The following is a 14,315-nucleotide window of genomic DNA, read 5'->3' as shown; positions in this document are numbered from 1 at the left end:
TCTCTAATATCCTCCTCTCCAACTGCTCCTGGTGATGTCACTCCCTCAGTGCTGTGAAACATTCCGCAATACACACTCATTATAAAATCACAGGAGGAGCAAGAAAAGACTTTAAAACTCACACTCTAATATCTCAAAAACAATAAAAGATAGAAAACACATGTAAATTCAAGATTTGTAGGTCAAAGTCTCGTGACTCATTTAAAGTTCAAATGAAGTTTGTATCTAAAACTATGTGGAAGCAGTAAATGTTCAAAAAGGTGTGGGTTCGCTCACACTCTCCATTCAAATATATAAGTATTTTTGTGTGTCCAGCTGCAGTTACTTATTGTCTCTACACACCTGACAGTACACATGTCAATCAAACTTTCAAAATAAAAGCACACCACACTTGTAAGAAATATCCCTCATATATATAATTGTCTGTGAACAGAGGGGTGGGCTCACAGAGAGACACTGGTTAGTATTGTGTGTCAAAAGACTCTGACACTGATCATCTCCAAACGTTTTCTTGGTTCCCAGAAGCTTAGCTGACTGCGCCGCGGCCCGCTGTGCGCAAGGGCGCGAAGGCCCGTTCAACGCTGCTTGCAGCTTTAATTCTTTATTAATACGCCACTTCAACCCTAAATTTGACCCCCTAAACATGCTCAAAAACTCACCAAATTTGGCACACACATCAGGTCTGGTGAAAAATTTGATAAAATGTAAAAATTAATCTCCAAAGTGCCAAAATGTGCTCAAGAGCGCCACCTATGTATCTAAAATGGCCACTATGGCCCATAGGAATGTCGTAGAGAGATTGAACCAAAACTCAATTATTCGTCTCATCAAGACCTACAAATCATACACTGACACCCCTGACCTAAATCCAACAGGAAGTCCGCAGTTCACCCATGAAAGTATGACTTTGTGCCAATTTTGGACCTTGAATAAACGCTATCTCCTCCTAGGGCGTTAATGGTATCGGCTTCAAACTTTAATACATGACTTATCACACTGTGCTGTACAAAAGTTATTAAAAACTTTGTAATAACTTGAACGGTTTAGATTTTGTAAGCCTCAAAAGTTGGAGAGCCACATTGCACCTTACAATGTAAACCAATGGGGAGGCAATCTCTGGGCATGGACTTTGAGCCAAACTGGGGTGTCTGACGTCTAAACTATAAATCCGACCACTTTCAAATCTGTATCAATGGATTTGCGACAGAAATTCCTACAAAAAAATGTGATCTTTAATGTAAGATTTGGCCAAAGTCATGGGATTTATGAGGATATTTCACAAAAAGAGTACTCTGAAATCCTTCTCTCCAGCTGAGAGGGAGAGAGAGAGAATGGGAGGGGGGGAATGGGTAAAGTCAGACCTGTCAGCCCAGGTCTGAAATCATCTACATGCCTGTGACAGAGCCCTTGGACTGCGCCACACTCCAGTTACTTAGTGTTTAAACACATCTGACAACAGTGTTCAATCCTCACTTTTTCTTCAAGGAGTACATGTGCTCCTAAATAAAAAAATTAGGAGCACACATATAACTTTAGGAGCACACTGAAAAATGTTCAAGTAACAGTTTCTTAAAGAAAACAATTCATTACATACATATTTACATTTTATCACATACATATTTAAACTCTGTAGCCTATGTGAGGGAAGAACTCAGGAAGACTGGAGTTCCGGAGCTCAGCATCAAAACTTTTATGGACCTGCCATGAGGGTGGAGCAGCAGTTTTTTTTTTTAGTTTATTAGACAGACAGGATTAATGTGTAGGATTTAATCATTGGTTAGTAGTCCGAAGCGGAGGGTGGCAGTAATGCACCTAATATGCTGGTTGCTGTTGGGCCTCAAACCACAAGGTCACACAGAGAAGGCCTACATGTAACCTGTGAGGCCTGACCATGAGGTGCTTTTTCTTTTGTTTCCCCCGAGACAAAGGAATAGCGTCAAAATGCTGCATACAGACAATGGGACTCCATTGCAAACTCCATTTCCAAGGATGCTTTGCGATTTTCACACCTCAGCAGGGAACAGTCAACATACAGTCCCTCATTGGCGGAGACGCTCCTGCACAGCAGAGTGTCCTGATTACGCAGCCATGACATCACCGCCCCTTTGAAACATGAGCACGCCCTGAAACACACGTCTTTCTCGCCGGACGAGACGAGACTTCGCCGTGTTCACCCAAACACATTCCTGGATCCGAGCGAGACCGCTGCTGCAACCAGCGTCCTCAAATTCCCTCGAAAAGGAAGAAACAAAGTAACATCAGGAAAACGTGGAACTTCTCTGCCCCGCTCGTCTTCACCAAGTCGACTCTGCTGTTCTCTCCGCCATGCCACTGAGAGCCAGCTGCCGTGATTTTCGCCGACCGTGCGAGAACGGCCACCGTCTGCATCTGAGCCAAGGACAAAGTTGGACATTAAGACGGACTACACACACACCCTGCTCACTTTCTGAAGTGACCAAGTAAGAGGCATAAGTCTGGGCAGAGGCAGTGTTAGTTGTGTGTTCTTTTCAGCATCAGTTGCTGTTGTTTAGCATTTAGCTTTTTAGCTTTATTGCTATTGTTCTTGTGTGAGTTGACGGACCACTGAGTCCATTTTTCTCTGCTTACACCTAGGAGTATTTTAAGTTTTCTGCCTGTTAGTTTTGTTCACCACACTAGACTATTTTGGGTTTGTCCCGCTTGGGACTACTGCTGTGTTTGTGCCACCATGAGTGAGAAAGTAAATTGCTTTGTCGATCAGAAACCAGACAACGTGCGTCACAGACTGCCGTCCGTACGTGCGCTCTCTGTGGACAGAAGAACCGCTTCTCTCCCTTTCACGATCGCTTTCCCTCCTCTCTCTTTTGCGACTAACACACACACGCGCGCATGCACAGATACACGCACCGACATCTTTTTGCACATCTGATGGTCAGATAATGTCACACAAAGCTTTGCTTCGTCTTTCCTTATCCACCATCAGACACGTGTTTTTCATGGAATTGGGTGAGAGCAAGACGCCGACCACCAGGCGGCGGCATCTTGCTTTTGTCTAGCCAAGACACCGCCGTACTTCTGCCATTCGGGTCTCACGTGACGTGACTTCCTCGACGACGTCATCACTTCAGGCCCAGTCACCATCTTGTCTCGCGCACACACACACACATACACACATGCATTCCCCTGCATGTGTCCAACCCTGTACATAGCTGTTGTGTCTTGCTTGGTAGAATTAGATTTTAGAATAGTTGTTTATTGAATGAAGCATTTGTTAACTTTGTTAATTTTGCTAAGTTTAATAAACACTGTTATATCTTTAAAGAGAAGTTCTTTTGTCATTATTGTGTATAACATATTGTGAAAAGTGGCTGATTGAAGGGGTCCTAGCTCGAATTCAATCCTTCTTTGTTCACCCCTGAATGTTTATCTCTCAGATATTAACATTCTAGGTGAACTCCCATTTACGAGACTACCTTGTTTGGTTATTGGTCCCGGTTTCCGGGTGGTGCCCCGTATTTGTTAGTTCATATTAATAAGTCTATTAATTGTTATAATTAGTTAATTATCTTTGATAATTGATAATTATTGCAAATAATCAACTGTGTTCCTCACAGATCCAACAGTTGGTGCCCAAATTATTGATTAAGGTTAACAATATCTTGATTTCATAATTCATAATTATCTGTGATAATCCGCTGGTTTTTCCCACTTTAACCTGAATAACTAACTGGGGCTCGGTGGTCCGGTTGGATCCAAACAGAGAGCCGGGGCTAGCTATTAAAACGGTGATGATTGGGCCCTTGCACCCTTGTGCATGTTGGGGCGCGGTGTAGTAGAAGGGTTTTTATTGCAGGCATGCAGATGTGTTCAGGACCGGGCTCTTAGGGAACACTGCATGAAAGAGTTAAATATAATTTCCTGTGTCCACTATGTGGTGCTACAGAACACATACATCATGTTACTGTATATCAACTGACCACACCTTGAAAATTTCACATGAATCAGATGATGTTTGTCATATAAGGTTGACTTCCTGTTGTCAGTAGGTGGCGCTATGACTATGACTCAATATTGACATGTAGATTTGCTGAGGCCGGGACTCTTATTAAGCATGAGAAATTTGGTGCAGGTTGGACGATTTACATTCAAGTTACAACTTCCTGCTTCAGTGCAAAACATTGAAGTTCACCACATCACCACGGCAACAACGTTCAATAAAAACTAAAGATTTTGATAACATTGTGAAGGTCTTTTAACGACACTGTCCAAATTTGAAGTCGGTCAACTTAAATCTCTAGGAGAAGTTTGTTAAAATACAACACCTGTAAATTCCAAAAACAGCGCTAAAATTGCAACATAAATTTAAAATGGCTGACTTCCTGTTGGACTTAGGGTATGGCTCCAAGAGGCTTTTTTGTTCAACGTGGCACAATACATATACCCTCCAACTACAACTTGTCCATCTACATCAAATTTTAATGTGGGGGCTTTGACTTTGAAATATTCTAGGGGGCGCCCTCGAGTCATTTTGCCACACTCAAGTCCAAAAAACATATGAGACAACTAAATACACCCCTTCTGATGCATGTGCCAAGTTTCCTGAGTTTTCGAGCACCCCTAGCCCCTCAAACCCAGTTTCCTGTTTCATTGCAAATAATGCGTCGCCATGGCAACAGCTTTTGATGAAAACTCAAAAGCCTCTTTAACATCATCAACATCTTACAACTTAGCTGACCAAATCTTAGGTGGATCTGTTTAACCTGCTAGGAGTAGTTAGTAAAACTATGGGGCCTATAACTTCCTGTTGCCAGTAGGTGGCGCTATTACTATGATTCAATACGGGCCTGTACATGTCTTCAGACCGGGACTCTTATCAAACATGTGAAATTGGGGAAAGATTTGAGCATGTGGAGTAGAGTTACAACAGTTTGCTTTGCAATGGCGAAACACCGAAATTTGCTGTGTTGCTATGGCAACAGTGTTAAATGAAAACTCACAATCTACACAATATGGCATCATCATCTTCTTAAGGCTTTTCTGACCAAATTTGAGGTGGATCTCTTTGTCCTGCTAGGCACAGGTCATAAAAGTACAGCACCTGTAACTTCCTGTTGCCAGTAGGTGGCGCTATGATGATGAGTCAGTATTGATACATGGATGCATCCAGGGCGGAACCTTTATCAAGCATGAGAAATCTGAGGCCGATTGGGCAATGTACGTTGAAGTTATAACAACTTGATAACTTTTCATCACAAAGGTCTTTAGATGACACTGAAAAAATTTGAAGTTGGTGGGGTTAAATCTCTAGGAGGAGTTTATTAAAATACAACACCTGGAAATGGCAAAATCTGCACAAAAATTGAAATTAATTTCAAAATGGCTGACATCCTGTTGAATTTAGGGTATGGCTCCAAGAGGCTTTTTTGTGCGTCTAGACATGTTACATGTGCCTACCGAATTCCATTTATGTACATGAAACTGAAAAGAGAGGCTTCAAATTTGAAATTTTGTAAGGTGCACCATCGGGCCATTTTGCCATGCCCATGCCCAAGACCCATAAAATACTAAATGTTTTACCACTTCTGACAAATTTGCAAAATTTCATAAGTTTTCAAACACATTTAGCTCCTCAAAAATGCTTTTCTTCACAAAGCAAAATAATAATTCCTTGAATCGTTAAAATACAAGGCATGGAAATCACAAAAACTAAACTCAAAATGGCTGACTTCCTGTTGGGTTTAAGCTATGGGTCCAAGGGACTTTTTTGTGTGCCCTGGCATGATACATGTGTGTACCAATTTTCATACATGTAGGTTTAACCTGCGGCAGGGGCTGCTTCATTGAAATACTGTAGGCGGTGCTGTTGATCCAGTTTGCATCACTGATGGAATATAGTCATGTAGATGTGTTAAGGCAGGGACTCTCATCAAACATGTGAAGTTTGGTGCAGATCGGAGCATTTACACTAAAGTTATAGCAGTTTCCTCTGTCATGGCAAAACATCAACAACATGCCATGGCCACGCACTTCAATGATAGCTAAACCAGTTCAGATGACACACACTTATTTTGAAGTTGTTATGATGAATTCTGTAGGAAGTGTTTGTTAAAATACGAGGCATGCAAAATCACCAAAATTGAGCAACAAATTCAAAATGGCCGACTTCCTGTTGGGCATAAGCTATGGGTCCAAGAGACTTTTTTGTGCGCCCTGGCATTATACGTGTGTACCGATTTTCGTACATGTAGGTTTAACATGGTGCGGGGGCTGCTTGGTTGAAATATTGTAGGGGGCGCTGACCAGTCATTCTTCAACGCCCATACCCACCACCTATACAATATTACAGACTTTAAGACATGTCATGTGTGTGCAAAGGTTTGTGAGTTTTCAAGCATGTTTAGCCCCATAAAAACGCTTTGTATTTTGTGGCGAACAAGGTGTTGCCATGGCTCATGATGAAAACTCAAAAGCTTGAGTTATCATCATCAAGGTCTTACACCTTGACTGACTAAATTTTATGTGTTTCTAACTAACCTGCTAGGAGTAGTTAACAAAAAAGTGGCGTTTAAGACTTCCTGTTGCAAGTAGGTGGTGTTATGAATGAGATTTAATATGAGCCTGAACTTCCCTTCAGACTGGGACCCTTATCAAGCATGGGAAATTTGGAAAAGATCTGATCATGCACAGTCAAGTTATAACACTTTGTTTGTTCATGGCGAAACATCGAAATTCGCCGTGCCACCACAGCAAAGGCGTCCAGCGAAAACTCACCATTTTCACAATATGGAATTATCAAAGACATAAGAATTTTCTGACCAAATCTCAGATGGATCTGTTCATCTTGCTTGGTACAGCTCATAAAAGTACAGAACATGTAAGTTCCTGTTGCCAATAGGTGGCGCTATGAGTATGTCTCAATATTGACACATAGATGTATTCAGGATGGGACCCTCATGAAGCATGAGAAATTTGGGGCAGATTGGACAATGTATATTAAAGTTATAACAACTTCCTGTTTTACGGCGAGACATCGAAATTTGCCGCATCACATTTGCAAGGGCGTTCAGTGAAAACTGACCTGAACTGAACTGATTTTGATAACTTTTGATCACAAACTAGTCTATATGACACACAAATTTTGAAGTCAATCTGATGAAGTCAGTTTGCGCATGTCGGTGAAACATGCCGCAGGGGATACAGTTTAGGGGGTGCTGTTGAGCTCATGTTTAAAAAAAAAATGCTTTTCTTCACAGAGAAGAATAATAATAATTCTTTGAATTACAATCAGGCCTTCACACTGTCGGTGCTCAGGCCCTAATAAAAACAACAACAACAACAATGATAATAATAATAATGACAACAATAATAGGCTCTTGTTAGTAGGCTTTTGTTGTGATGTAGTGAGGTATAATGTAAGCTAAACACAAAATAATAGGCCCATGGGATTAATAACATGGATTTCTTTATTATAATCTGCTACTAAACATAGCACAAAAAGTAAGGAAATTTGTGTTCGGTAGATTATTTCTTTGTTGTAACAATGCTTCTTGGTAATAAATCTTAACGTGATAAATGTGAACATGTCACAGCACGTACAACTGAAGTCTGTAAGAGCTCAGGTTGGAGGTCAAATAGGGTGGACATTTGGATTTAGCCCTCCCATCAGAGGGTAAGTGCCTTGGCATGACACTGGTTCAGATGCAGCCGAAGCTGCGCAAACCAGCGTTGGAGGTTTCTCATGTGCAGCAGCCCCAGGCGCACCATCCGGTGAGCTGCTGACATCATCCAGAGGAATCACATGATGCTCCTTGCCACCACCTGCTCCAGCTGCCAGAAATACTCACTAAATGTGTATTAATCCACCTGTGAGTCCCCAACAAGTGATCCAAACTAAACAACCAAATAATGTTTTATGATGTGACAACACTATGGTTTAGGCACAAAAACCACTTTATGTTGTTTTTGGGCCACTGACATTACGACCTATTGTGTGATTCTCTTGGAGGAGGACAGTGTCAACAAATGCATTATTTCCTCTTCTTTGAGTAACATTTCCTAAAAACCACAGTGTTTATATATTTTAGGAAATGACTGAGCCTTTTCTAAAAGTTAAACTATATATTTTAGAGTCATTTTTTTAGATTTACCGTTTTAGTAGGAAAAATATGCTTGGAGCTGAGTGCCACATACAGGTTGTTGTTCAACCAGGGCAGAATCTGCTTTGTTCCTCCTGATTCAGAGGTTTAACAATCAGCCACAGTCTCCTCTTTAGCACTGTGGCTGTAAGCTTTCACAGGCAGACTGATCAGTCTGACTCCTTAATAGTTGGAATACACCCTTCATCCTCCCTGACTTTCAATCCAATGACACTGTTCCCAAAACATGTGCAACAATCCAAAAACTTCAATTTTGGTCTCATCCATTCACAGAATATTGTGATAAGCCACCTTCTGGCTTCTCCATGTGGTCTTGAGCGAACCGTAGATGGCAGCATGTTCTCCTGATGGTGGACACATTAATATCGACTGTAGTCACTACAAGAGAGACCTTTAGTTACCTTGACATTATCCTGGGGTCCGTTGTGACCTCCCGGACTATTGCATGCATACTTGGTGTGATCTTTGTTGTCCGACCACTCCTGGGGAGGGTAACAATGGTGTTGTATGTCCTCCATTTGTACACGATCTGCCTGACAGTTGACTGATGGAGTCCAAACTCTTTAGAAATGGATTTGTAACCCTTTCCAGCCTGGTGAGTATCAGCAACTCTTCTTCTAAGATCCTCAGAAATATCCTTTGTTTGAGCCATGATACACTTCCACAAGCCTGTGAGTTTGATAGTGAAGACCCAGACTTCTCTTCTTTAAATAAGGTAGAGCCTCCCAGACTCACATGTGATTGTCATCCCATTGACTGAAACAACTGGCTGTAATTTCCCCTTCAAATGAATTGATAATCCTAGGGGTTCACATACTTTTGCCACGCACAAACATGTAACATTGGATCATTTTCCTCAATAATAAATTGACAAGTGTAAGGTTTTTGTCTCATTTGTTTAACTGATGTCTCTTTATCTAGTTTTGGGACTTTAGGATCACGTTTTAGGTCATATTTATGCAGAAATAAAGCAAATTCTAAAGGGTTCAAAAACTTTCAAGCAGCACTGTATGTGTCTAAATACCCATACACTTACAAGCACAAACCACAGTGCTGTGCCTTGGAGGAGTCAGAAACAGCTCTGTGAAACACAACAAATATAACAAAAATCTGGTGCTTTTCTCCTCCTCTTGTGCCCATTTTTTGGCCCTCAGTCCTCACTGGCATGGCAATCCTAGTGGTAAATTGCAGTGTCACACATTCCTCTCTCCATCGCTCCCTCTCTCTCAGCCTTCTTTTCCAAAACACAGCTGGGCCAGGCAGAGAAAGAGGGGAGGCTGGGAACAAAACAGACATGTTCAGAATAAAGAGAGAATCCCCCAGTAGAAAATAAAATCAGAAAGAAGAGAAAAGAAAAGCATGGCCACTTAAAGGCCATGTTTGTAATGACAGGTTGTAAAATGATCTTTAACCTGGACTATTTTGTTACATGGTTACAGAGAGAGGCAAAAGACAGTCAGAACTGTGAACTAAATCAGCAACAAAGAAAAAGAGGTAGTTGCAGCAGTGGATCCTGAAGGGACTGTTTTGTTAGCTGTTCTACTCTTATCAAAGCATGTTTTCTGTGTACATCTTTTGGGAGAATCCTGCTTTATTGCTGGAATCCTGCACAAGGTTATTTGAGGGAGCCATCAGCTCTAAGGCACAGGACAAACGAGTAACAACAGGTCACTGAGACATGAGCAGTTAAAAGACTCCTATGTAACATTGTCAGACTCATGATGGACAGTTTAAAAGAAAGGATTAAACTGAAACAGCAGAACCCCCTTTTGTATTCCATGCATTCCGCTTCTTTAATTTTTGAATCCTGGTGTCTACATTACCCACAATGCAATTCAACTCAATTCACTTGACTGTACTAATTTGAGTGTAAAATGCTAGTTGTGGCTAATATCTGGAGCTGCTAGCCTCAAGCAGATGAGGAGCAGACTACAGAGGTCTGGTAACCTCTCTTCTCTCTAACATCCCTAGATTTCTTTAACTTTCAAACTTGTAGTCTTCAGCCCCAACTGATGCCAACTCAAGTTACATCATTTGAGGCAGTTTATCAGATTTTACACAGCTCCCTCTGAAGCCACAAAAGGCTACACTACTTTTATATATATTACTACTATACTACTTTTTACACACATGCAGCAGAACTCCCCAACACATGGAACCAGATGCATAAACGATGTGTACACACAAAAAAAATGTAAACACCATTTGCTGCACATAAACTGGTATAAACACAGAATATGCAGTGAGAATGTGCACACTTCGTGCATAGTTCAGACCAGGCACGTTTCTCTAAGGCAATCTAAGGGTGAAGTGATAAGGTGGAGCTGAAATATAAGGTGAGAGATGAAATCTTTTAGTAAAACATTGTTGGTCTTGCTATACTGATTGTGTTGGGGTTTTTTGGGTTGTTTTTTTTTTGCATTTATACAGAAATTGTAAAATGCCAATCAGGCACATTTGTAAACGTTATATTGATTAATTACTTTTGTGTGATTCATTTTTATCATTCTTTTAATTTACATAGGAGTCCACATTTTATTTACTGCTATTAACAGCAGCTCTTCTTATTTTATCCATGGTTGAAACACCCCTTCTAAAGGGATTTCTCAAAGCCCCAACAAGTTCCAGACATCACTGAGGGAAATTAACTAATTGAGGCACGGAGTGTGCTACAGCCAACTTGTGACTGACAGCCGAAGTACCATGAGGGAACAGAACTTCCAACATTAGTAATAAAAGAATGAAGCTAATAGAAAAGACATGCCCACCATACTGGCAGGCGATGTTGCAGTACAATTGGTGCTGAGTTGTGTGCGCTGGATATGTGGGATAATGGTTAGCCTAGCCTTATAGAACCAATTAACTTTTGTAGTTTGAGATAGCATCAAATCAGTAGCATACTATCTAGTATTGTATACAACATTGTAACCCTTTGAAATGGTATCAAATCATGGTTTAGGCTGTTGAAATGCCAGTAGTCAGCAAATGTTTGACACCATCAGATTAAACAAGAAATAAAAATTTGATTAAACATTGTAAAACATTTTACAGCACCACAAAGAACAAAGGTAACCTACTGAGAGCAACCAAAATGGGTGTCAATTTTTTTCAACAATGTTGAGTGGCAAACTTGGAAGTGTAACTGCTATGCTGTCACCTGGATATAATGTCAGCAATATGGAAACAGCAATTGATATGACATCATGTCAAAACTATGCAAACTATGTGTTGCTACTGTATTTTTTAATGATGCACGACTTACTGCTGTATGTTTTTTGCTGTTTCACACTGACATGTAAAACAGTAACTCTCATGCTGGCAGCACATCAGGCTCTATTTTCATGGTGGCGCAACGACCAGTGCAAACAGCAGTATGTTACCTTCCTGACCTTGAAACTTGCTTTGCCTGTCTATGATTTGGTGCCCAGCTAAGAGCGCACAGTACACAAGTGGGAAGAGAGGTGTTGGGAAAACAGGTGGGAGGTGCATTCAAATGAAAAAATGCAGAGCTAGTTGTTGTATTTTGGTGGCAACTGTGTCCTAGACTTTGCACTGAGACTAGACATCTCAGAACCACATCTGTTTCTGACGCAATGTCAATCTGCTGATACTTTATCTGCCTTATGAACAAGAGCAAACAAAATACTTGCAGCTAATGTGCTGCAACAACAGATTAATGTTTACAATATAAAACTATTTGAATTAAACACTTCAACCAGTAGATGCATTTAAATCTGTATAAAACATCATTCTTAATGTGGTTAAAGCAGGAATGTCAGTAAATCAGTTTGCATTGATCTATAAATGAATGTGGGTGATTCTTACAGTATCTGGTTTCCACAGCTATTTATATTGTATGAAAAGCTTCTTCTTCAGTTCATTAACAGCAGGACAGAATATGTTAATACATCTTCAGCCTCCGATTTGAGAAGTGTCACGCCAGACGTATGCACAGTCATTCACTGTATTTACCTTCATTAAATCGCCTGAAAATGACACCAGGCTACTATGGAATAACAACACACAACTCTACACACATCAGACTGGTCGGTTAGAACTCCACATTGTGGTGCAAAGTAGCAAGTGCGTATGGAAACGCCCATGCAATCCAAGCCCAAGACCTGCCATGCAGTGCTTGTTGTTACGCTTGCCCAGTTAAAATAGGGCCCATAATTTAAATACAAGACAGCTCTCTATTACAAATCAGTTGTAAATCATAGAAGCAGATATCTGGGCTGGAGAACAAACCTTTGTAGTAGAACAGACATCTGTCAGTGAGGACGAACCACCTCTTGTTCCACTGCTTCACTCCACTGCTGGCCTGTAGGGACACACAATCATTAATCATCATCAGCATCATCACCTTTATCTTTGTCATCATTATTGTTATCAACAAATCTCATAAAAAGACAAAAACCAACAATGAATTGATCTGTTAGATATTGTCAGTAGGCCCCAATTCCATTTTCATCTAAAAACTAGAAAGCACATCAAAGCTGCAGTGGGAGGCATATTCATTAATATGAACACGGACAGTTTAGTAGGATGAATTAATTGTCAGTGGGGATTTCTTATTTAAGCTTTAAATGACAAAAGGCCAGCACCAGGCCAGCTGGAATGAGAAGGGATGTAAATTTGGGCTGATGTCAAAGCCAAATATGTTTCACTGCCACAGCCTCCAGACTTAGTTTTTGACATGTGATATGAAGGTACTTCCTGTTTCAGTACTGAACATTGGCACTGAATGTAATTACTGCTGAAAGCTAAATGTTCCGCTGATCTGATGTAGGCACGCTGTCAGACAGAATCACACAGCCAGAGAACACAGGGCCTGAACAAACACTGGTGATGAAGGTTAAAGAAGGTGCTCCATATGAGCTTCCCTGTTTTATGCTCCAGTCTAATTCTACTTCAGTACAAAGTAACATATCCTGTCAATCCAAAAATTACTGTCAAATTGCTGAATTGCAAATTTATTATTTGCTCAAAATAGTGCAAATTAAGCACCATGTTACCAATTTGGTCAAATGTAAAAGTGAAATCTTCAATGGCAACGTATTTTTTCCCCTCTAAAATATCTAATTTTGCACTACAATATCCACTGGTATAAACAATAGCATTATTAAACTTTTTATGGTTATGTTTAGACACTGGTAGAACTATGGTTTAATACATAAGTGAATAAAGCATGAGACACAGTGTGTATTAATCTCTGACCAAAACAAGAATCTTCCTTAGATCGTTAGTAGTTTTGTAGGCCCACCACCCACTCTGACCACCCTCCTAGAACTTTAGTGAGGTAAATAAATGTGTTACTTAATTCATTTGAAAAACATTGCTGATGAACATAATCCAAGCAGCAACTATGTTTGCCAACACAAGTGGGAAAACAGTTTAGTATACATAATTTCTAGGAGAGAGGGTTTGTTGTGTTTGTCGCTATTATACTGTTATAGTATAGTAACTGGTGGGTCCACCTTATAACTCTTAACATTACTACTTCTAATAATAATATGGACTCGTGGCGGAAGGTCTTGCGTCTTGCTCTTTACCGTGACGAACTCAGCACTATACAGCAGGGGTGTAATGGTACCTGTATTCGCCCCGAACTGTCATGTCACAGTTCGGTGCATGCAGTCATACGAAGAAAACACTCCATGACCCGAACAATATCTGTCAAAATAATTTGATAATCCACTTACTCCGACTCTTATATACAATTAGACCATAAATCAGCATAAAACAGCTGTCAGCAGGTGTCCTGACTCCTTGCAAGAAACAAAGGTTGTTTTCCTTTTCCACTGCAGCACAACTTAACTGTTTCAGTAATAGTTTTGGCCAATGAGCCATTGTTGGATGTTTACGTTTTTAAAAATTAAAGACCAAAATGTTATTTTCTACTTTTCTTTATTTCCTGTGCTGTTCCAAAATCATACCAAACCGAGACCCCAAAACTGAGGTACATACCGAACCCTGAACTTGGTGTACCATTATACCCCTACTATACAGAAATAAGTGATTGATCCATGAGGATCATAAAAGTCAAACTTAGATCAACATAGTGACTCCTCAGTAAATTGTCCATGATATAGTCTCTGTATCTGGCAGGATTTCTGACTGCTCTACCACTTCTGGTGCGATGTGCAGGAGAGTTGTCTGCACTCACTAGAGGGCTTTGTG

The 14,315-nt window shown here is 40.5% G+C and overlaps 1 protein-coding gene across 7 annotated transcripts in view; it reads right to left on the bottom strand.

The window, feature by feature from the left end:
- The window catches only part of plekha6 (pleckstrin homology domain containing, family A member 6), a 143,177-nt gene that overhangs the window by 64,117 nt on the left and 64,745 nt on the right, over nt 1–14,315 (bottom strand). For all 7 annotated transcript variants that reach the window (XM_044349402.1, XM_044349396.1, XM_044349400.1 and 4 more), the window contains one exon: nt 12,384–12,456. In XM_044349402.1, the coding sequence (XP_044205337.1) occupies nt 12,384–12,456 (73 nt within the window). The remainder of the gene's footprint in view (nt 1–12,383; nt 12,457–14,315) is intronic.

Source organism: Thunnus albacares, chromosome 4 (assembly GCF_914725855.1).
Source record: "Thunnus albacares chromosome 4, fThuAlb1.1, whole genome shotgun sequence".
Taxonomy (NCBI): Eukaryota; Metazoa; Chordata; class Actinopteri; order Scombriformes; family Scombridae; genus Thunnus; species Thunnus albacares.
Note: the sequence above shows the minus strand (reverse complement) of the source record. Positions and strands in the feature narration are given on the sequence as shown.